The 19,547-nt window shown below is 32.8% G+C and overlaps 7 protein-coding genes and 1 long non-coding RNA gene across 9 annotated transcripts; 5 read left to right on the top strand and 3 right to left on the bottom strand.

Annotated features, from left to right (window-relative positions):
- Nucleotides 1-223: 223 nt before the first annotated feature.
- LOC128387574 (uncharacterized protein DDB_G0283357-like) lies at nucleotides 224-3,856 on the top strand. Of its 2 annotated transcripts, none has more exons than XM_053346776.1 (2): nucleotides 224-3,463; nucleotides 3,722-3,856. In XM_053346776.1, exon 1 carries the CDS (start codon nucleotides 374-376, stop codon nucleotides 2,891-2,893), a length of 2,520 nt encoding a protein of 839 aa, XP_053202751.1. In that variant the 5' UTR covers nucleotides 224-373; the 3' UTR covers nucleotides 2,894-3,463; nucleotides 3,722-3,856. The 2 variants fall into 2 exon arrangements, with proteins under 2 accessions (XP_053202751.1, XP_053202750.1); XM_053346775.1 differs by having other exon boundaries at nucleotides 3,681-3,819.
- LOC128387575 (uncharacterized) lies at nucleotides 3,491-5,027 on the top strand. Its single transcript, XM_053346777.1, has 2 exons — nucleotides 3,491-4,091; nucleotides 4,162-5,027. The coding sequence occupies exons 1-2, from the start codon at nucleotides 3,650-3,652 to the stop codon at nucleotides 4,821-4,823; spliced, it is 1,104 nt and encodes a 367-aa protein (XP_053202752.1). The 5' UTR covers nucleotides 3,491-3,649; the 3' UTR covers nucleotides 4,824-5,027.
- A 339-nt stretch (nucleotides 5,028-5,366) lies between these two features.
- LOC128387603 (uncharacterized) lies at nucleotides 5,367-7,194 on the top strand. Its single transcript, XM_053346823.1, has 2 exons — nucleotides 5,367-5,902; nucleotides 6,048-7,194. Exons 1-2 carry the CDS (start codon nucleotides 5,500-5,502, stop codon nucleotides 6,692-6,694), a joined length of 1,050 nt encoding a protein of 349 aa, XP_053202798.1. The 5' UTR covers nucleotides 5,367-5,499; the 3' UTR covers nucleotides 6,695-7,194.
- A 184-nt stretch (nucleotides 7,195-7,378) lies between these two features.
- On the top strand, nucleotides 7,379-9,209 carry LOC128387602 (UDP-N-acetylglucosamine--dolichyl-phosphate N-acetylglucosaminephosphotransferase-like). Its single transcript, XM_053346822.1, has 2 exons — nucleotides 7,379-8,726; nucleotides 8,821-9,209. Exons 1-2 carry the CDS (start codon nucleotides 7,699-7,701, stop codon nucleotides 9,113-9,115), a joined length of 1,323 nt encoding a protein of 440 aa, XP_053202797.1. The 5' UTR covers nucleotides 7,379-7,698; the 3' UTR covers nucleotides 9,116-9,209.
- Nucleotides 9,210-9,915: 706 nt separating this feature from the next.
- On the bottom strand, nucleotides 9,916-14,098 carry LOC128387607 (ras-related protein Rab-35-like). Its single transcript, XM_053346826.1, has 4 exons — nucleotides 12,277-14,098; nucleotides 11,776-11,950; nucleotides 11,375-11,499; nucleotides 9,916-10,737 (listed from the first exon to the last, which is right to left on the bottom strand). The coding sequence occupies exons 1-4, from the start codon at nucleotides 12,326-12,328 to the stop codon at nucleotides 10,478-10,480; spliced, it is 612 nt and encodes a 203-aa protein (XP_053202801.1). The 5' UTR covers nucleotides 12,329-14,098; the 3' UTR covers nucleotides 9,916-10,477.
- On the top strand, nucleotides 11,904-14,469 carry LOC128387608 (uncharacterized). The gene is made up of 2 exons (XR_008325120.1): nucleotides 11,904-12,032; nucleotides 14,126-14,469. It is a non-coding gene; the product is annotated as an uncharacterized LOC128387608 (long non-coding RNA).
- Nucleotides 14,248-16,408, bottom strand: LOC128387606 (tRNA-uridine aminocarboxypropyltransferase 2-like). Its single transcript, XM_053346825.1, has 4 exons — nucleotides 15,612-16,408; nucleotides 15,289-15,508; nucleotides 14,809-15,214; nucleotides 14,248-14,721 (listed from the first exon to the last, which is right to left on the bottom strand). The coding sequence occupies exons 2-4, from the start codon at nucleotides 15,381-15,383 to the stop codon at nucleotides 14,455-14,457; spliced, it is 768 nt and encodes a 255-aa protein (XP_053202800.1). The 5' UTR covers nucleotides 15,384-15,508; nucleotides 15,612-16,408; the 3' UTR covers nucleotides 14,248-14,454.
- A 187-nt stretch (nucleotides 16,409-16,595) lies between these two features.
- On the bottom strand, nucleotides 16,596-19,300 carry LOC128387604 (syntenin-1-like). Its single transcript, XM_053346824.1, has 4 exons — nucleotides 19,107-19,300; nucleotides 18,109-18,591; nucleotides 17,063-17,502; nucleotides 16,596-16,964 (listed from the first exon to the last, which is right to left on the bottom strand). The coding sequence occupies exons 1-4, from the start codon at nucleotides 19,155-19,157 to the stop codon at nucleotides 16,910-16,912; spliced, it is 1,029 nt and encodes a 342-aa protein (XP_053202799.1). The 5' UTR covers nucleotides 19,158-19,300; the 3' UTR covers nucleotides 16,596-16,909.
- Between the last annotated feature and the right edge of the window lie 247 nt (nucleotides 19,301-19,547).

The raw sequence follows: 19,547 nt of genomic DNA, 5'->3' as shown, positions 1-19,547 counted from the left end.
CTTTGTTTCTTACAAAAAAAAAATTTAGAGAAATTGAAAATAAATCAGTTGACTGAAACACTCACAATTAAATAACAATACAATTATTAAATTGTGATGATTTTAAAAATTATGAAGAGAAAGAGAGACAATTAGGAAAACATCCTGATTAAGGATTAACAATTAAGAAGATTAGAAATTGTTAACAGTAACAATCAAAAAGTTGATTAGGATGTTTCAAAGTTTCCAAATTGTCTTATCATTTTAAATCATGGAAACTTTGATTTATTATTTTAATCGTTTTTTGATTAATATTGATCAGCTTTTAAGGTGATTATTATATGGATTATAAAGTGATTAACGGTAACAATTAGCTTTTAATTGTTGATTGGAAATGTTTTTAATCAGTTTGAGTCTTTTCTTGTTTTGGATACTAAAGGATTTCCATGTAATCAATTCAACTTCTGTTAATCATCATCAAGAGTATTACGATGGTATTAATGAGTATTATGTTTATCCTAATGGTTTAACGGGTTCGATTTTTGGTTCTAATGGGTCTTTGGCCAAAGTTCGAAGTCAACCTGGAATTAGACGGGCTAATATTCAACAGCGACAGCGGACTATTCGACCGGCGGTTGTCGCAACTTTCCGTTTTGAACAGAAACCTACGGCTGGTAAGAAATCGGGTTGGCATGTGTCGGGTTGTTATTGTCCTGCTTCGAGTGTTTATTGTGACTGTTCCCGTGCGACAACTCGAGTGAACATGATGATCAATCCTCGACGGGTCCCTCGACCTTCGACTGGTAAAAAGGCGACTATTAGGAATCCAACTCGAAGTCAAACGACGAAGCGAATTGTCAGATATCGTGAACGAGTTCGAGGTAAAAATGGCGGTGTAAGAACTAAGCCACTTTCTATTCGAAGTGGGTGTTTCTGTGATTCACTTGGGTGTCGGGGGAACGCTTGTAATCAACTTAATGGTTGTGTTTGTAACGATGATAACGGGATCTGTTGGGGTAACAATTGTCCAGCGAGTAGATCGGTAAACACTGATCGTAGTTTGGATTCTCCCGTTGAAACTGGAATTATGGAAAATTTGATGGCCACCCCACCGTCAATAACGCCAGTGGAAACACCGTCAAATGGCCTTTTGGTTGATCCGCTTTTTAACTTATTCAATTTAGCAAACAATTCAAGTTCCATGAAAATTTCCGATGAAATCAAAACAATCCTACCAAGTGAAAATATCGCTGAAGATTCCGTGGCCGACCTGACGGATGGATGTTATTGCGATCAAATGGGCTGTAAAGGGTCGAACTGTTCACAAATGAACGGATGTTTCTGTGGACTGGATCAGTGTTGGGGTCGTTCATGTGGACTATTATCTCCCCTTGGATCAGGTCAACCAACGCCGATTGAAGATGAAACGGTTTTCAGTCGGAAAAAGTTTGGATATGATGATAATCTGTTAGACGGAAAAGTGACCATGGTAAAGTCTAAATTTGAAAATCTTTGGAACAGCAAGAAAAACATGATGACCAATGTCGGCAATAAATTCGGTGGACTAGTTGGGTCAAAGGTTAATATGGTACAGAGTAAATTAAATGGTATCGCTGGAACCAAAGCTTCAATAATTAACTCGGTGGGTAATCAATTAACTGACCTGGTCGCACATAAGACAAGTATGTCAATTCCCAATAAGTTTAACTTTTTAGACGGAATCGGAAATAAACCAACATTAACAATGAACGAGATACTTACCTCAAGTGACCAAGGTCCAATTGAGATCAACAATAGTCCGATATTAACACCGCCGTCGCCGCAGCCACCGATCAACACGATTGACTCAAAGATGAATAAAATTTACTCAATGAAAGCTCCAAGTGAAAGTAAATCATCCAATGCTAATAACAACAATAATCGTGAATTAATCATGATGATGATGAAATCAAACGGTAAAAATAAAAAACCATCAAATCTTTTAACGGTTAAACATGCAAATAATGATGAAAACGATTTACAACTGACCGCTAAAACAGTGGCCAATGGTGACGCTAAATTTGAGACCGTGTTGGGTAATAAGGTGGATGTGTTGACCGGTAAAGTTAACAATTTAGTGACCGCCGATGCTAAAGGAATGAAAAATTTGGTCGGTCAAGTGATTCCCGTTATAAGAGGATTTCCAATTGAAAGTATTGTTGGTGTTCCGGTGCCACAGATCCAAGGGATGGCCATTGGGTCAGTTCCGTCGATGCCAGTTGAGACTAAACCACAGAAACCTAAATATCATCATCATCATCATCATCAAAACCATCATAATCCTAATCTTAATCCTAATCTTAATCCTAACCCTAATCATAATCATAACCCTAATCATAATCATAACCATAATCATAATCAGCATCAGCAGCTTGTTCATCATCACCCTAATCATAATTATCATCATCATCATGAACCGCAACCTCATCCTTATAATATAATGTCTCCTTCTCATCCTCCACTAACTACTCATCAACTTCAACCGCAATTAAATAATCAAAACAATCAACAAATGATGTTTAATAATAACCATTTAACTACAATGAATGTTGATGTTTCTTCAAGTAAACCCGCTGGGGTCGCAACACTTAATCCGATAATCTCTAGATTATCAGATCACAATTTGAATCAACAACAACATCAACATCAGCAGCAACAACAACAACAATTACCTAATCAACAACAATCAACTCTACAATTACAACAACTATTACCTTCACAATTAAACCAACAACAACAACAACAGAAATCAAATCAACCAACAGTGATAATTAGAGCTTCTCCTAATGGTTCAGTTCCATCGGTTACAATTAAGACAATTGAATTACCCCAATCAGGAGGAAATATAACCAAAAGTATTACAATGGTTAACTAAATTCAATTGAATCACTTAATCCACAATTAAAACAAATCAAACTGTAAATAAACTAATTATCAAATGAATATCTTTTAACTTTTACAAAAATCAATCTCTACTCAAAAACAATTATTTAGATTACGATTGTATTAATAATAATATTTGTAAATCTAATCTAAATCCTGTCAACAATTAAAATAAATTAACTTCATCACCGATTCAATGTAAATTTGTGAATCTCATGTGTTAACAATTTAAATTGTTATCATTGACAAATGAACAGAGTTTAAAATGCTCACACGAATCAACAATTTATCATAATTCAATCGGAAGAAAACAATTTACACAACAATTAATTTAAATTGTTGTAGAAAAGTTTTCTCATCTTATCCTAGTTATTTACCTTTCATCATGATCACCAAGTTAACAACGTGACAATTAACAGCCGGAAAGGTAAATTTAGTTTCAATCTATTGATTATTGTTACAATTTAAGTATCCAAACAATTGACAATCAGCAAGAATTAACAATCAACAATTAATTGAAACGGGAAAAAAGGTGCTTCCTCTTATCACCCAACCCTTTAAGGTAATAACCGTTAACTTAATCAAATGAAATATTCTTGTTAATAGCAATTTAATTTAGTCATCTAATCATTTTAGTGTCTCGTGTATGATGATGATATAATTTTGTACTTTCCAACAATTAACTGTAAATGTTGAGTGTAAGATTATAATGATTATCATAGATGAATATTAGTTTATTGTTAATGTTATGTTTTCTTTGCCTCTTTTCATTTGGTCAGTTAACTTAATTGTAATCACCTTGTTGACCCCAACTGACCAGACAACCAATGGATACACAAATATAATCTCAAATAAGTTAATTAAATCATGGAGAAGACCATTTACTCGGAAACGATTCCACCAAGTCCAATCGACCGCCGGTCAACATAATAGTGCCTCTAACGGCAGTGGATCCGGAGCGGGAGGAGGAAGAGGAGGAAGTGGTGACGGTGGTAAACCTTTGGTGCCGGTGGTTTATTTGTTTCGTAAGCCCAAGCTACAGGATAGTCTGGGTGGGTTTTCTGGTTTTCCTGGTATCAGCAGTTTAAATGGGCTCTCTGGTTCCAACGGGCTACCCAATTATGTTACTCTAACCGACTCCGATTTCATGGACGATGTTGAAGATCAATCTCTCAATCAAAATCCTATTAGTAAGTATAAGTGATTGTTAGTTGAGGATGAAAATCAATCAGTCGATTAATTATCTTTATATTTGATTAGTCTCTGGTATTAACAGTGCTGTCCAATCATTGGGATTACCTGGTTTACCTGGAGGGCAAAGTAGTAATAAAGATCAACCGTCGATCTCTGTATCATCATCATCATCATCATCAATTTCTCCAGGTAATCAACAAGATTATCGATTACCGATTGGTTCAACTTCGTACGATTTTTTGAAACCATTGGACGATTTTAAGAAACAAACTGATTCCTTCAATTCATTTGGTCATAATTTTCATTCGTATCCTTTACCTAATTTTATTGGTCCATTGACTGACCATCATGAGAAAGGACATAAAGTTAAATATATTCATGTTCCAATTCCTTATCCAGTTATTCATGTGAAACATATTAAACATCATCATCAGGATCATCATAAAAACGATGTGTCCTATTGGATTTACGGGCTATTGGCAGCGGCGCTTTTGCCCATCCTTTTGGGGGCTTTATTACTTCCGTTGGGTTTGTTGTTTGCTCTTAATTTATTTACCTTGTTAGCGGTTCTTGGCCCAGGCGGAGGTGGCACGTTTATACCAGTTAATGGGACCACCGGAGCCATAGCGGCCGGAAAAAGGAAACGGAGTCTCTCCTCTGAACTTTGGGACGAGCGGAAACTAAATGAAACTCAATCATTCATTCTTGATTGTATTCGAAAATTTTGAGAAAAAAAATTCTATTGTAACAAATTTCACTCTCTTAATTGTTTATCTTCCCCAGGTAATCACAATTAACTTAATCGTATTGCTTGAAATCTTAACCGGAAGAAAATTAATCCATTGAAAAAATTTCCAATTTTCTACCTCAGTCCAATCCCAACCAATCCAATGTTATTTATAATATTTAAGAACAATAAATTATTCGTTTGATTTAATTGCTTAACAATTCTAATGGTTATTTACAATTAATTGTATTCTTGATTCCATTGTAACCATATCTTGGTGTTGGAAAATCACTGGATAAATTTGAACATCTCAGAATTTAGTAGATCGATGAACTTTTCTGATAAATCAGAGATACATTTCAGTGGATCTTATTTAATACAATACCAGAGGGAGAGAGTATTGATAATACAATCATCTAAATTGTAACAATCAAAAAGTTAAAAGCTTAAACAATTAGAAAAGATTTTTAAACTTGCAATTACTTTTCCTTTCTATTGTGATCATTTTGATACAATGAAAATGACAAATACACAAAGGTAAAGTGCAATCTCGATGTAACAATTAAGATTGCTCACTAATCTTAATTGTTTACAGAATGACAATCAGTTGATTCGTTTAAATATGTTCACTTTCTAATAATCAGTATAAGTGTAAAGTTGTCCCTCTAATATTAATCATGATTATCTCAACAATTAACATTCTGTATGGATTAATTTTCTTACTCCAAGTGCCAAGACTTTTAATCACTTTTAGATTACCGATTTCATCAACTACTGAATCAACACCTTCGATTGCTCCGATAGCTACGAGTTTCCAAACAATTATGGATCATATTAATTCACTTAAATCACCTGAGAGTATTACCCCAAGTGAATCACAATTAACACCTCGATCAACTTATCCAACCCACAAATCAACTTATCCTTATGTTTATCATACAATTAAGAAAACAATTTTACCTTCATCGGCACTAGAATTGGCTAATTCATCGGAGAGCAACAATTTCAACAAGTATTACGCTTTTCCCGAAAGTCCATCTTACAGTGATCTTAGTTATCGGCAAACAACACCCGAAATGGGTAAGTACTAATAAGTAGAGAAATAAACAATTAAAAAGGATCAACAATTAGCGATCTTGGTTGGATTGAACTTGAAAAAAATCGTCAATCAATTGGTCGGCTGGTCGATTTCACTTTTATTTGTTTTATGATATTTTCATTTTAGGAATGGATCTTAGTCCCGGAATTGGAGGGTCGACATTTAATCCGATTGCATCTTATGCTTCATCGATACCAATGTCGGCAAGTTTCATGGGTCAGCCGTCATTTGCTTCACCGGCACAAATGTTTAAACCGATTGCACTTTACAACTATGCTGGTGGGGACTCTGGTTATGGTGGTGGTGGTCACGATTCTGGCCATTCTTCCGGCCATAGTTATGGCCATGGACAAGGTTATGGTTATCAGCATCATTATCCGAAAAACGAGCATCATGGTCACCATGCAGTTCAATATATTCCTATTCCAGTGTCGGTTGGTCATCAAGAGAAATCGTCGCATCACAAACACGATTTGACGACTTTACTAGCGGCGATCGCTATTGCCGCTGGTTTACCCCTTTTACTTGGCGCTCTTTTACTTCCTCTTGGTGTTTTATTCCTACTCAATTTAGCCACGTTGATCGCTGTTCTGGCCACGGGACTTGGAGGTGCTACGAACGGAACCCGATCGGGTGGACCTGCGTTAGCTCGTGGTAGAAGGTCAATCGGTGATAATAATTTCTCATTTGATTTCGATAATGAATTCATGACAATTTTTCACAATTTAATTCTAGATTCTATTTACAATTGGATCGAATCATCTTTTCCTTAATCATCTTTATTCAAATTCAATTTCGCAATTTAGAATGGTACAAATATTTATTATTCATCTATGAAGATTAGGTTTTCACACTTTTTGCTTTTCAGATTAATTCTCAATGATTAAGTGTTGGAAAATCTAAACTTCATTGTTATCGGCAATTAAACGGGTTTAATTAACAGGTTAATTGTAATGTATTTTTTTAGTAATAATTTGATTGAAACAAAACTCATTTTCCAATAGATTTACATTGTAACTCTTGTTTCACATTCAAGCTAAGATTAATTAGCAGAGCACTTTGGTCAATATTTATATATTATGATCTTAATGAATGAGATACAAACGATTAATAATAAATTGTAACAATTAACAAAAAGTTGAAAAAGTTAAATATTAAAAAAGATTTTCAAACTTTTCTATTAATTTCTTTTCACTTCCATTAAACTTCAATCAACTAATAACCATGGAAGAATTAAAATTAAGCAGATCCATGAAAATCCTTCAGGACAAATATGTTGACCTCAGCAATTAGTTAATTACTACAATCGAAACTCAATCAAAATTTATCAACTTTTTTCATCTTTTCGTTTTTAGTTTCTTTTTCCGCCAATAGATGGAGCCACTTTTTATTTATTCTTTTTTTCTTCTGACCAAATTTCTTGGACTTTGTTTATGTTTTCATCTGATGGACGAAATTATTTCTCAACAATTAAACTATCTGATTCTTGTGTTGAATCAATTTAATTAGAAGATAACTATAATTAGTTCAACGATTGTTCCGATTCATCGAAATCAACTGACACATCGACAGTTATATTACCCTAACAACCATTTAGATGTTGACAATATTCAACAAGGAGACAACCGGTGTTTTTGTTTACATCATTTTCTTTAAAGTTAATTAGTGAATCTTTTTGTTGTTATTAATTTTGACCACTCTCAATGATTCTCCAAGGATAATTGCTGCTAATATTTGGTCGCTGATTGATAAGATTACTTAAGACTTGTGGTACAAAATGGCAAATGTGAATCCCTATCATCTCATGTTTCTTTTTCTCGGACTAACAACAAGTCTTGCTGTTGGTTTATCTCCTCATCTATTTATTCATTTTCTGTCCATTGGAATATTTTCATTGATCAGTTTCCACGTTACCATGAAAACTATTCCCAGTTTATCGGAGAAATTTGTAAAAGCTCAAGTTACCGGTGTCGATATGTGTAAACCTAACGGTAAACCGATACCCGAAGCCATGGGTGTAATCGCTGGTTCTGTTTTCCTGATGACAATGTCACTTTTTATCCCGATCCCTTTCCTCCAGTTTGACAAAACTTATTTGATAAATGAAAATTTCCTCACCGATTCAATCAAATTAAGCGTACCAATGATCAACCTAAAGGCTCGTGTTTTCGATGATCTTCAATTCGAATCATTAATTGCCGCTCTTCTTTCAATCTGTTGTATGGTTCTATTAGGATTCGTAGATGATATTTTGGACCTTCGATGGCTTCATAAGTTAACCTTACCCACGATCGCGTCGTTCCCATTGTTGACCGTTTATGCGGTCACTTACAACTGTACTTGGGTATTATTACCCAAACCATTTTCGTTTGCACTTAATTTGGGTATATTTTATTACGTTTATATGGCAATGATGGCGGTTTTTTGTACTAACGCGATAAACATACTCGCTGGAATCAATGGACTGGAAGTTGGTCAAAGTTTGATCATTTCGATTTCGGTTCTCATCTACAATCTAATCGAACTCTCCAGCACAGTTTGGAAAGTTCATCTTTTTTCGATCACCTTTATATTACCCTTTATATGTGTATCATCGGCTCTTCTTTGGTACAACTGGTATCCAGCTCAAATTTTCGTCGGCGATACTTATTGTTACTTCGCTGGAATGACTTTCGCTGTCGTTGGAATCTTGGGTCATTTTAGTAAAACGATGTTACTATTTTTTATTCCACAGATTTTCAATTTTCTATTCTCTTGTCCCCAATTATTTCACTTTGTCCCATGTCCACGACATCGACTCCCCAAGTAAGTTAAAAACCATTTTAATTGTCATTAATTGTTATCAACGAATCTCTGGTGATCAACTAAAAATCTCAATTCTTTTCCAAACTCGTTCCAGGTACAATTCGAAGACAAATTTAATGGACAACAGTTACTTTGAATATAACCCGAAAGAAGTTAAATTCCTTGGTTGGTTTTGCCTTAAATTTGCTCGCACATTTAAACTAATCAACGAGGAAACAATTTCATCAACCAAAATTAAATGTACCAATTTAACCTTAATCAACTTAGTCATCTTATGGTCTGGTCCAAAGCGGGAAGACTCAATTGTCCGTCGATTACTTTTCATTCAAATGGCCTCATCTGCGTGCGCCTTTTTCATCCGTTACTATCTTGTTCAATTTATATACTAATTAACTATTCTATTAACAATTTTGTACAACAATCAGCAGAGGAATTAAATTATTGACTAGTCAATTGGGTTAACTAGAAAACCATTGAAACAAATTGTCTCTTGTAGCTTTTGTCAATCAAAACTTTTTCATTGATTACGAGAAAGAAGATCAAAAAGTTAATTTGATTTGATTTCGTTTTCAATTTTTAATCATTTCGATTAATTCAATATAAAAGATGACAAATTTTTCTTACAATCACTTATGGCTTAAGCTCTTGGGCGAATACAAAATGTTCCTGATTCCAATCTAATTGTAATCAGTGACAATTAGAGAAAAATAATTGTACGAGAGGAAAAGGTACAATTAAATAGTAACAATTAAATTAGATTTTCAAAAGTGATCAATAATTGAAAATGGAATTTGATTTTTTTTTTGATTCGGTTAATCTTGTTTTCCGAGTAAAAGAATTTAGTTTTTTGACTTGAAATTGTTCATTTTTTTTGATTGCTGATTAAATTATTGTTTCTTGATTACAATTAAGAGTATTGTTGTTACGCTGGAAGAGAACTGATTAGTTTGGATGAGGAATTAGTTTTAAAAGAAAACAAGTAAAGAGTTGGAAGTAATTAAACTAATTAAATGTGTAGAGTTAATTGTCACTTATCTTGAGTTTTGTTCTTGTTTTGAAGCTAATTGTTTTAACCTTTTTTCTGGATAATTATATTATCGTCTTTCATATTGTTGTTTACAAGGCTAATTGTAAATTGTGTATATTGTCAACTAGATGAATTGAAGAAATCAGTTAATTACAATGAAACTAATTGGAGGAAAGAAAATTAAATGATTAAGAAAAGTTACATTTAAAAAGATACAATAATGAATGTTGGCAATCCATCAGTGAGAAAATGTTTCTCATGTATCTTAATTGTTTGCTGATTGTTTACAAGTCATCGATGTTTAATAGAAAAGGAAAAAAATTGTTTAACCCTAGAGCTGTTTATCATTATAATTATATAATCTTCACGTTGACTTGGCTTTTGATTCACCTTTAAGCTAAATTATTTGTTTTTTTCGGTGAAAATAGATATTGATTCAACTATTGGGGAGCCAAGAAGAGGAGAAGAAGAAAAAAAAGAAGGTAGAAAAGGAGATTTTGTGAGTGAGAGAGAAACAGGGAGAGATAGAGAGAGAGGGAGAAGACTCAAAATATTTAAATTCTCATATCGAAAAAAAAGGACATTCGATTTTCTATAAGTTGGTGTTGTTCTCGTTGGTGAAGGTTTAGTTAAAACGGGAAAGGTTTCTCTTGATTTGATTTTCCTCTTTTTTTGGCTCACAATTTGGTTCTTCTTTGATTCTGATTGTGTTCGATTTTTTTGGTTAACAGCACTTATTTTTCTTGCCCTTGTGACCACTGCCTTTTTGTAACCTTATCGCATTATCTTGGGATTGTTGTTGTCTATGTTCCTTTTCTTTTTTCGTTCTTAATACCATTCGAGTGATTGCCATGAACATCTCTTCAACGTTGACATTTTCTTTGGCTGAGGTCTCATATAACTCGATTCCCATTTGATCAGCGAACCGTTGAGCATCTTGGGTCAATACTAATTTAAGGTTAGGATCATCATTTTTGTTACCGACTTTTAGGATGTAACGATAATGATGGTGATGATTATTTAGTTTCAACAGCCAAAAATAGTAATCAATTTAACAATCCAATTAATTGTAAACCAAAAATAGTGAATGGTGAATATGATGGTTAACAGAAGTCAGAAGAATTAACAGTTAAAATGGTGAACATCAAAATTGAGATATGGATTAAGGATAAATTGTTTGTTTGTTTTGTTGCATGTTTTGAGGTTTGCAGTTCATAAGATCATCATTAATGATTCCAATGCGAGTGGTGAACAGAGGATATTGGCATCATCCAAAAGGGAAACCATTCAATATTACATCAAAGTAGAATGTGTATTTGTATATAATGTGTGTGTTGGTGAGAGAGAGAGAGAGGGTTCGTGTGAAATATAAAGGAAACGAGAAAGAGAAAAAGAAAAAATAACATTAGTCTTTGGCCTAAATAGATCGGATGCTACATAGAGAAAAAAGAAACGTGAGTCAGAGGAAGGGAGGGAGAGAGAGAGAGAGAGAGATGAACAGTCATGAAGAACAGAATTATCTCTAAGACATAAGAGATAGATTTTGATTTGGGGTAAATGTTTACATGTTCTCTCTATTTCTCTTCTTTTTTCTTTGACAAATGATTTGCTCAATAATTACCTAATATTCTACAAACATCTTCACAATTTTGATCTATTTCATGCAACCATCTTTTCACATTGGCAAATGTGTCTCCATTTGAAACATCATACACAACTATAACTCCATGAGTTCCTCGATAATATCTGTTGAAGCGAAGAAACAAAACAAAATGACATTAGAATATGAGGAAATTGATAATAACAGAGGGAGAAAACAAGCAACTTCTTAGAAGAAGGATTAATTATACACATGAGAAAATATTACTTTCTCCTTCTGTCAGAGTATTAAAAATGTGATTGACAGAAGAACCAAGGAGAAAGGTGTGACAAATAGAGAACAAAGAGATAAACAAAATAATAATAAGAAGTTGTTGTTGTTGTTGTAGTTTCTTTTTAAAAGTAAAGAATTAATTATCATACGTTGCTGTAATGGTTCGAAATCTTTCCTGTCCTGCAGTGTCCCAGATCTGTAATTTAATCTTTTGTCCATCTACTTCTAATGTTTTTATCTTAAAATCAACTCCTATTGTGGTTATATAATTGCCAGAGAAGGTGTCATCAGCAAACCGAAGTAGAAGGCTACTTTTACCAACACCTAAAAGTAGCAATGGAAGTGGTTGTTGATGATGGAGAAGAAATAAAAAATAGCAACAGGAAAAGAGAAAAGAAATAAAAAGGTAAATAAGAATGTTGTTGATGATGAGAGGAAAAGACACAGAATCACAATCACAGAGAACAAATTGTTTTTAAGATCACAATTGTCTCCCTAATGGTAATTGAGAGAGTTTCTTCCTTTTCTGTGGTTTTTGTATATGAAAAAAGGGTTGTTTCACTGAATCCACCCAGATGAATGTAAACCATAGGTGACACAATTAACGATATGGTGAAGGGCAAAGAAAAGAAAAGTTAAAAGAGACTCACCTGAATCTCCGATGATTAGTAATTTAAACAGGTGATCATAATCTTTTGACATAATTATTATGATTATTTAAGAAGCTGAGAATAGAAACAAAAATTAACTTTGGTCTCAAATGTTGTTGTATCTGAAAAAAAGTAAACAAGAATAGTAGAGAGAGAGAGAGAGAGAGAGAGAGAGAAAGAGAAAGAGAAAGAGAATCAAGGCAAAGAGGGAGAAGAGAAAGAGGTAGTTAGAAAGAGAAATAAGAGTGAGAGAGAAAAAAAGAGAGGCAAACACAAAAAAAAAGGTTTGAGAGAATTTGTAATAGTAAAAATTAAATAGAATAGAATAACAATATTAATCAACTAAATACAGTTGATAAATTAATTGTGAAGGGCGTTCATGGTAAGATTATTGAAGAGATAATTGATTGAAGACACAAAATTAATCACAATTTATCCTAATTAGGTTGATATTGTTTTAAGATGATGATGATGACGATGAAAGTGATAACAAACAAAAAGGTTTGATGGTTGATTGAGATTATCCCGTTAAAGTAACTGTACTGATAGAGAATCAGTAAAATATATTTTACTTGAAGTTGTAATAACTCTAACTGATGAAGCAAAATTGGTTAATTGTAATTGTTACACACACAAAAAAATTAGTACACAAGAAGATTAATGATTAAACCAAGATGACGATGATTAAGAGGGAGAAGAAAAAAAAATCAAGTTAAAATTGTTGATCTTTGATTAAAGAAAACAAGATTTGGATTTTAATTGTATTCAATTGAATGGATAACATGAATTGAGTAATGATTAGAATCACAGTTTAACAAGACTGACAATTAATTAATTGGAAGATAAATGAAAAAAGAGAGAGAGAAAAGAAAAAGAAACTGTTCAAGTGAGAGAGAAAATTTAATGTCTATTTTTTCATCTGTTTCTCTTTCTCTCCTTTTCGGCTCTTTCTTTTTTCTTTTTTTTCTCTTTTCACTTTTTGTTCTTTTCTCTTTTATTCTATTCCCTCCCAAACCAAAGAGGGCGTCAGGTGTTGATTTGTATTCGTTGGTTAAATTTAATTGTGATTAGTTTTGTTTCTTTGTAAACAATTTAATTTAATTGTTTCAGTGTCTCAGTTGATCGTTTGGTGATTACAATTTAATTGGAGTAATTGAGTTTCTTATTTTCTTCCAATGTTGTGGTGTCCATTTTGAATTTGTCTCTATGACCTGAAGGCGACACAATGGCTTTTGGTACATGAAGCATATCGGTTAAGGTTACAAGTAGTTGTACTTAGCAAGGTGGCTTCTTCATGGCAGATGGTGAGTCCAGTCTAGGTAGGAAGAGGTCAAAGGCTACTGGTGATGATGGTGGTAAAGGATCTTGTCTAGGGAAAGAGGGAAAGGGAGAGAGAGATATTCATATATCTTATCGATCTTTCTTTCCAGGCCAGTGTTTGTCTGTTTTAAAAAAAGAAAATATCTTTGTGTGTCATTTTACCTTCCCCATTAACCTATGTTAAGTGTTTGCTGTTGTTTAGCCGTTTGTAATGGTTGATTGTTCACCAGAAAAATAAGAGAAAAAAAAATGAGATTAAAGTTGGTGATTTGAATACACAAAGAGGAGAAACGGGTGAGACCTGAAGGCCATAGTCTCAAATTGTTAATTGTCTTGGGTTATAATTTTTCTTCCCAACAACAACTATTATTATCACTCATGTGCTTCCGATGGTTTCACTTGCAATCAACTTGTGAGAATCAAGTCATGTTTCTGCTGTTAAATAATAATAACCAACTCTTAATGACTTTAACCACGTAATGTGTGCAATCAATTTTGATTGTTTGTTTTTTCTCTTCGCTCATTAAAGCGGCTCATTTACCATTTCCATTTTGACCGTGATTAATATCCAAAAGCAACCAAGGGAAAGATCGTTGGATTTATATTTAAAACCATTTCCGATTGTGAAAAGGACGATATGGACAATTTCGATTGATAATTTCTTAACGTTTTATTTACCCACTAGTTGATTCAAGATTTTGCGGATTCCATTACAATCAAGAGACTGGAGATTATGTTACATGCGAAAATTTTCATAAATAATTGGTACTAAATTGTTAGTCAAGAATATTTATATAATATCAAGAAATATTGAAATTGGATGATGAAACAATTTAATCAAAAGAAAGAAAAAAACCATCACCGGATAAAGTATTTGATCTCCTGTTTGTTCCCAAGTTTCTTTTGAATTTTACGAGTAATTGGCTTATTGTAAAGACCATTGAGTATAAGATATTCTTTAGAAAAGTGATGAACAGCTCCATGCTCTAATTGGAATGTACATAAGGCTTGTAAAGGCTTCATTAATGTATCGTAAATTGATTGATTGTTTTCCAAATGAGCCAGAGTAATAGCGGCCGTTTCGACAGTGGAAAGAGACTCTTCTGTGGGTTGAGTCCGAATAACCTAAAGACAGAGAGAGAATACAAATTATAATTGGAAATTGGAGAAAAATAACAAAGAAACAAAAAAGAGAAAAGAGAAAATTCTTACATAATTGCTTCGTTTCTGAACATTAAGTACGACTTTCTTCATATTTTTGAGGTCGTGACTATTATGGTAAATGCAACGAGCTTCGGCCCAAGTACCATCGATAATAACGATGTTATAAGGTTGACGTGTGTCAATAGTTTCCAATGGCTGAGATGATTTACCAGGGAAAAGAAGAAATGTTCTCTCATGATCTTTCAGAATCTCAGCCAATTCGGGTTGTTTATGAGCGGAAAATCTTTTAGCCTTAATAACGCGAAATTTATCAACAGGTAAACTTAATTCCAAAATTTTGGCTGTTCGAAGACATCGTTTCTCCTCTGATGGATGTTGAAGGATAATTAACTTATTCGAAACAGGTATTGGTTTACCTGGTAAATAAGGACAAAGACAAACTTTCTCTGGTCTACTGAGGAAAAGAAAAAGTTGAAAAAGAAAAGGAAATTAAACATTTAAAGGAAAAGGTAAACAACAAACACTTACCAACATTTATCACATAATTTTCGACTTTCCTGAGGTTCTGATGGAATATTGAGCAATTCATCAAGCACTTCACCTAATTCATCTTCACTCGACATGATAGAAATGAAAACAATGATATAGTAAAAATGGAAAAAGAAAATGGATCCCAAAGAGAAGATCTATTTTTTTCTTTCAAACAAACAACAGAATAAGTGAGAAAATCATTCAAACATCATGATCTCTACAAGAGAAGGTGAGAAAAAATTAAGATTAAAATGTAAATTGACCAATGGATGACTCACAAAATAGAACAAAATAAAAAAAGAATAGAACAATTAACTTACCATATGATCGTATAGAAATAAAATCTCTTCAATTGATAGAAAACACTAATCATTTGTTTTTCTTTTTCATTCGAATTTCTCAAAGGTAAAAGGTGAAAGTGTCAAGGTCAATGATGATAATTGTCACTTAAAATGTAAATCAAATCAAATCAATGAACCGAATTAACAAATTGAACAAAACATCAACAGACCCACGTGGAGATATTTATGTTGATATGGTTCAGGTAAAAGTATCACCACTTGTTATAGAATTAAATTGATTAGTTCAATGGATAATTAAGTTGCTGATTAATCAGTGGAGTGACTATGTAATTAAATTAAATTAAAAATGGAAAACAAAATAAATGGAAACAATTAAATAAATGAAAAGACTTAAGGTTTTGGTTTCATTTCATTTTCTTTCCGAGGAAAAGTAGAGTAAACAAATTAAAGAGGGCGTAAGGTGAGTAACAATTAGAATCACAAATTGTGATTGACAATTAAATTTTTCGCAATTTAGTTTCCAACTGATTCCATTTAATTGGTTTCAAAGTTTTCTATTCTTTTTTTCTGATTAAATTAATTTTCTTCAACTGGATGTTGGCTTGTTTTTTTTTCAATGGTTGATTGTACATTGGATTAGTTGGACTTAACAATTAAGTGTGGAAATTAACCAGAATAATTAATTGTTTGTTAATTACTTCCGAGAGGTTAAATGGTAAATAACCTGTGGGAATTAAAGTCAATCAATGGGATTGTTTTTTTCTGTTAGTATAACAATTAATTGGGCGATCATCGGAAAAGCGGACAATTAGTTAATCAGTGAGTCTATTTTCAGGGTTACTCCTTGTTCCGGTTAATTGTTTGAACCTTGGGTAGAAGTTAATTGTTTAGGGTAAACAAAATTGTTCCACCTTTAATAAGTTAATCACAATTAACGGAGATTAGAAAACAATTTAAATAAACAAACTGGATTATAATAAATTGGCAACAATTAAATGATGATTAAGATTTTGTTGTTAAGCTTGAAAGTGGTTGATACTTTTATAGCTAGAGTTTTATAATTGGGGAACATGAATCAATGATTAATTGAAATGATTAACAAATTGTTTCAAATCAAATGTCACAAAATTTTGAATTTTTAAAATGGAGAAAGGAGTTGTTGTAGTAATGGAATTGTGATTAAATTAAATCAAATCAAAATAGAGAGAATATCAATAAAATCACAATTAGAAATTTGTAATTGTGATGATCAATTGTAGCTTCATTTAGTTGATTGTTGAAATTTTGTTGCATCTTTTTTTTGTTCATCATATTGATTAGAAATCAGGAATTGAATGATCCATCAATTTTTTGATCAATCCGGAAGCCATACTATTTAATTTGATAGAAACGGAAAACAAATAAACATTGCCAATGAGTTACAAATTAGTAAATTGTTTATAATTAGAGAGAGAGAAAAAATTAATTACCTCTTAACCATATGATCAAAGATAACTGAAGGCATAATTGTAATGGTGATAACATTTTCACTCGATTCCATGATTTGTCTAATTGCTTTATCAGTTAATCCGATAACATTTTGCCCATTAACTTCCAACAATTGATGATCAATTAGTAAACCATTTCGAGCGGCTGATGAATCTTTAATTATGTGAGTGATTTTACCCTCTTTAAAAGCGAATCCAGTGTGACCTGTACTATCTTTATGGAGAGTTATCGTTCGTTCAAAGGGTCGATCTCGAATCACCATGTTAATCCCATTGACTGGAGATTTTTTAATGATATCGTGAACCTTTTCCATCGAGTAACCGGCCACATTTTCATCGTTAATCTGTAAAATTTGATCTCCAAACCGAAGTCCAGCAAGAGCTGCAGGCGAATCAACGTTGACCAGAATGATGAAAACTCCCTTTTAGAATAAAATTAACGAGAAAAAAAAATTAGTTAATCACTTGTTAGAAATGTTTCCATTTGTTGAGTAATTACGTTAGTTGATTTACTATTGCATCTAAACTTAGCAAGTGATTGTTATGATGACATTAAACGTTATAAATTACGTTTTATCATCAACTTGTTGATATTGATGGTGTTGATTTTTTACATTTTAATTAATACAATTGGATAGATTTTTCAATTAAATGTGAGTAAATTATGCAAATTATGTAACATTTAAAATGTCTTTTCTCTTTCCAAGTGATTTAATAAGAGAAAAGATCAAATTTTGACCTTTTCTCTTGTAAATCGTAACAATTGTAGAAACAATTAACACAACAAAACAATATAAACAAGATAATTTTCATGGTAATTAGTATGACTCATTGATTTGGGTTTAACAAGGAGTTTAACCAGATAAACAGGGAAATCAAGTTAGCTGATTGGGGAGTTGATTGACATAATAACAGTCGTGAGAGAGAGAGATGAGGATATTGTTAATCTGGTTTTAGCGATACAATAGTTATTGCAATCGATTGAGACAATAGCTAAATTAGCAAAGAATAAGCGATTTAATTCTTACCTTGTTGTGAGATTTAACTCGAAGTCCAACTTTACCACTTTTATCTTTACAAAGAACAACTTGACGGAGACCATGAGTAACAGCGGCTCTTTTGAGGCCTAATGAATCACCGGAAAGAGGAGCAACCATATTGCTGTTTGGAGATGAGGTTGGAATCAATTCTCGAGGAGATCTGATTGAAACTGTATTATTGGTTGGACTAGGAGTGATTAGAGCAAGTTCAGCTGAGGTTAAACTAAGGCCCATGTACTCATGAAGATCAACCAATGCTGGGTACATGTGTAGTTCATTTTGACCGATTCGACGAGAGTCAACAGGATAGGGAGGAGGAGGAGAAGATGTCGCTCCTAAGGTTGGAGGATAAACTGGAGCTGAAGGAGGTGAAGCGAATGGTAAAACAGTGGGATAGCCTCCCTCTCGTACGGTGGTTGTTGAAGAAGGTGATGGTGAATTGGCAGAATATCGGATAGTGTTTATCTGAGCCTAAAAGAGAAAAAATCGATAAATTGTGAGAATAATTGATTGTAGAAAAAAAGGTAAACTAATAGGAAGAGTCGATGATGAGGTTGGAAAATTTGAAGAGAACGAGATGTCATTTTGAGAAAATTGGGTTAACCAGTAAATTGAATTGCTAATAGAAAGAAAAACGCAATGATTTTCTTTGTATCATTATCAATATTATAGCCTATCAATTTTACTAAAAGAAAGAGAAAAAGAAAGAGAAGATAAGAGAGGAAGAAGATGGAAAACCAGAGAAAACCAGAGTAGGCAAAAGATAGAAAATGAAGACACCAAATCAACAGAATGACAATACAAATTGTTGAATAAATGGGCAGAAAAATATATGGGGAACATCAAAACGGAACATAAATGATGATAAAGATGAAGAGGGAGATGATAAATTCTCCATGAAATGATCAATTCGAATAAATTAATGAGAACAATTAGAAAAAGAGAAAAAAAAGAAAAAGAAAAACAATAATTTCTACTTCATTTACCTGGATCATTTGATCAGCTTTCATATCTTCCAATGATGGATACATAGACATGATTGATGAATTTGTCGAGATTATTTTGGCAATTAATAGAAAACAATTAGAGATTTAATTTCTCTGTTGGCACACAATTAATACAATTAAGTTGATCAATCAAACAATCAATTTAAACTAACGGTTGTCGTCTGACAATGAAAACAAGATTCAAGAGCTTCTCTCATTCAGACTCATTCCCTCCTCTTTTTTAGATTAACAATTAAAGCGCAAAATTTAACAATTTGATTCAATTGATGAAATTTGATTCTAATTGTCACTGATTAGAAATTAAATTAAATTTGATTTTCTTTTTAATCCTTGATGATTTAGAGAAGGAAATTGTGTGAGTTGTTAAATTGATTTTTGATTCGAAAAGTAAAGTTTCAGTTGACTATGATTTTCGATTGA

Source organism: Panonychus citri, unplaced genomic scaffold (genome assembly GCF_014898815.1).
Source record: "Panonychus citri isolate SS breed McGregor unplaced genomic scaffold, ASM1489881v1 Contig00092, whole genome shotgun sequence".
NCBI classification, from domain to species: Eukaryota; Metazoa; Arthropoda; class Arachnida; order Trombidiformes; family Tetranychidae; genus Panonychus; species Panonychus citri.
The sequence above is the reverse complement of the archived record's forward strand: the minus strand, read 5'-3'. Positions and strand labels throughout refer to the sequence as shown.

What these genes read in the sequence shown, in the direction of transcription:
- LOC128387604 (XM_053346824.1), bottom strand. Translation starts at nt 19,157, where the DNA reads ATGTCTATGTATCCATCATTGGAAGATATGAAAGCTGATCAAATGATC. An exon ending in AAGCTGATCAAATGATCCAG is followed by an intron (nt 18,592 to 19,106) that starts GTAAATGAAGTA and finishes TTTCTCTTTTAG; the next exon opens with GCTCAGATAAACACTATCCG. An exon ending in GAGTTAAATCTCACAACAAG is followed by an intron (nt 17,503 to 18,108) that starts GTAAGAATTAAA and finishes TTATTCTAAAAG; the next exon opens with GGAGTTTTCATCATTCTGGT.
- LOC128387602 (XM_053346822.1), top strand. Translation starts at nt 7,699, where the DNA reads ATGGCAAATGTGAATCCCTATCATCTCATGTTTCTTTTTCTCGGACTA. An exon ending in CCACGACATCGACTCCCCAA is followed by an intron (nt 8,727 to 8,820) that starts GTAAGTTAAAAA and finishes AACTCGTTCCAG; the next exon opens with GTACAATTCGAAGACAAATT.
- LOC128387607 (XM_053346826.1), bottom strand. Translation starts at nt 12,328, where the DNA reads ATGTCAAAAGATTATGATCACCTGTTTAAATTACTAATCATCGGAGAT. An exon ending in ACTAATCATCGGAGATTCAG is followed by an intron (nt 11,951 to 12,276) that starts GTGAGTCTCTTT and finishes TGCTACTTTTAG; the next exon opens with GTGTTGGTAAAAGTAGCCTT. An exon ending in TTTCGAACCATTACAGCAAC is followed by an intron (nt 11,500 to 11,775) that starts GTATGATAATTA and finishes TCGCTTCAACAG; the next exon opens with ATATTATCGAGGAACTCATG.
- LOC128387603 (XM_053346823.1), top strand. Translation starts at nt 5,500, where the DNA reads ATGATTATCTCAACAATTAACATTCTGTATGGATTAATTTTCTTACTC. An exon ending in GCAAACAACACCCGAAATGG is followed by an intron (nt 5,903 to 6,047) that starts GTAAGTACTAAT and finishes TTTTCATTTTAG; the next exon opens with GAATGGATCTTAGTCCCGGA.
- LOC128387606 (XM_053346825.1), bottom strand. Translation starts at nt 15,383, where the DNA reads ATGTCGAGTGAAGATGAATTAGGTGAAGTGCTTGATGAATTGCTCAAT. An exon ending in AAATTATGTGATAAATGTTG is followed by an intron (nt 15,215 to 15,288) that starts GTAAGTGTTTGT and finishes TCTTTTCCTCAG; the next exon opens with TAGACCAGAGAAAGTTTGTC. An exon ending in TTCAGAAACGAAGCAATTAT is followed by an intron (nt 14,722 to 14,808) that starts GTAAGAATTTTC and finishes CTCTGTCTTTAG; the next exon opens with GTTATTCGGACTCAACCCAC.
- LOC128387574 (XM_053346776.1), top strand. Translation starts at nt 374, where the DNA reads ATGTTTTTAATCAGTTTGAGTCTTTTCTTGTTTTGGATACTAAAGGAT.
- LOC128387575 (XM_053346777.1), top strand. Translation starts at nt 3,650, where the DNA reads ATGTTTTCTTTGCCTCTTTTCATTTGGTCAGTTAACTTAATTGTAATC. An exon ending in TCTCAATCAAAATCCTATTA is followed by an intron (nt 4,092 to 4,161) that starts GTAAGTATAAGT and finishes ATATTTGATTAG; the next exon opens with TCTCTGGTATTAACAGTGCT.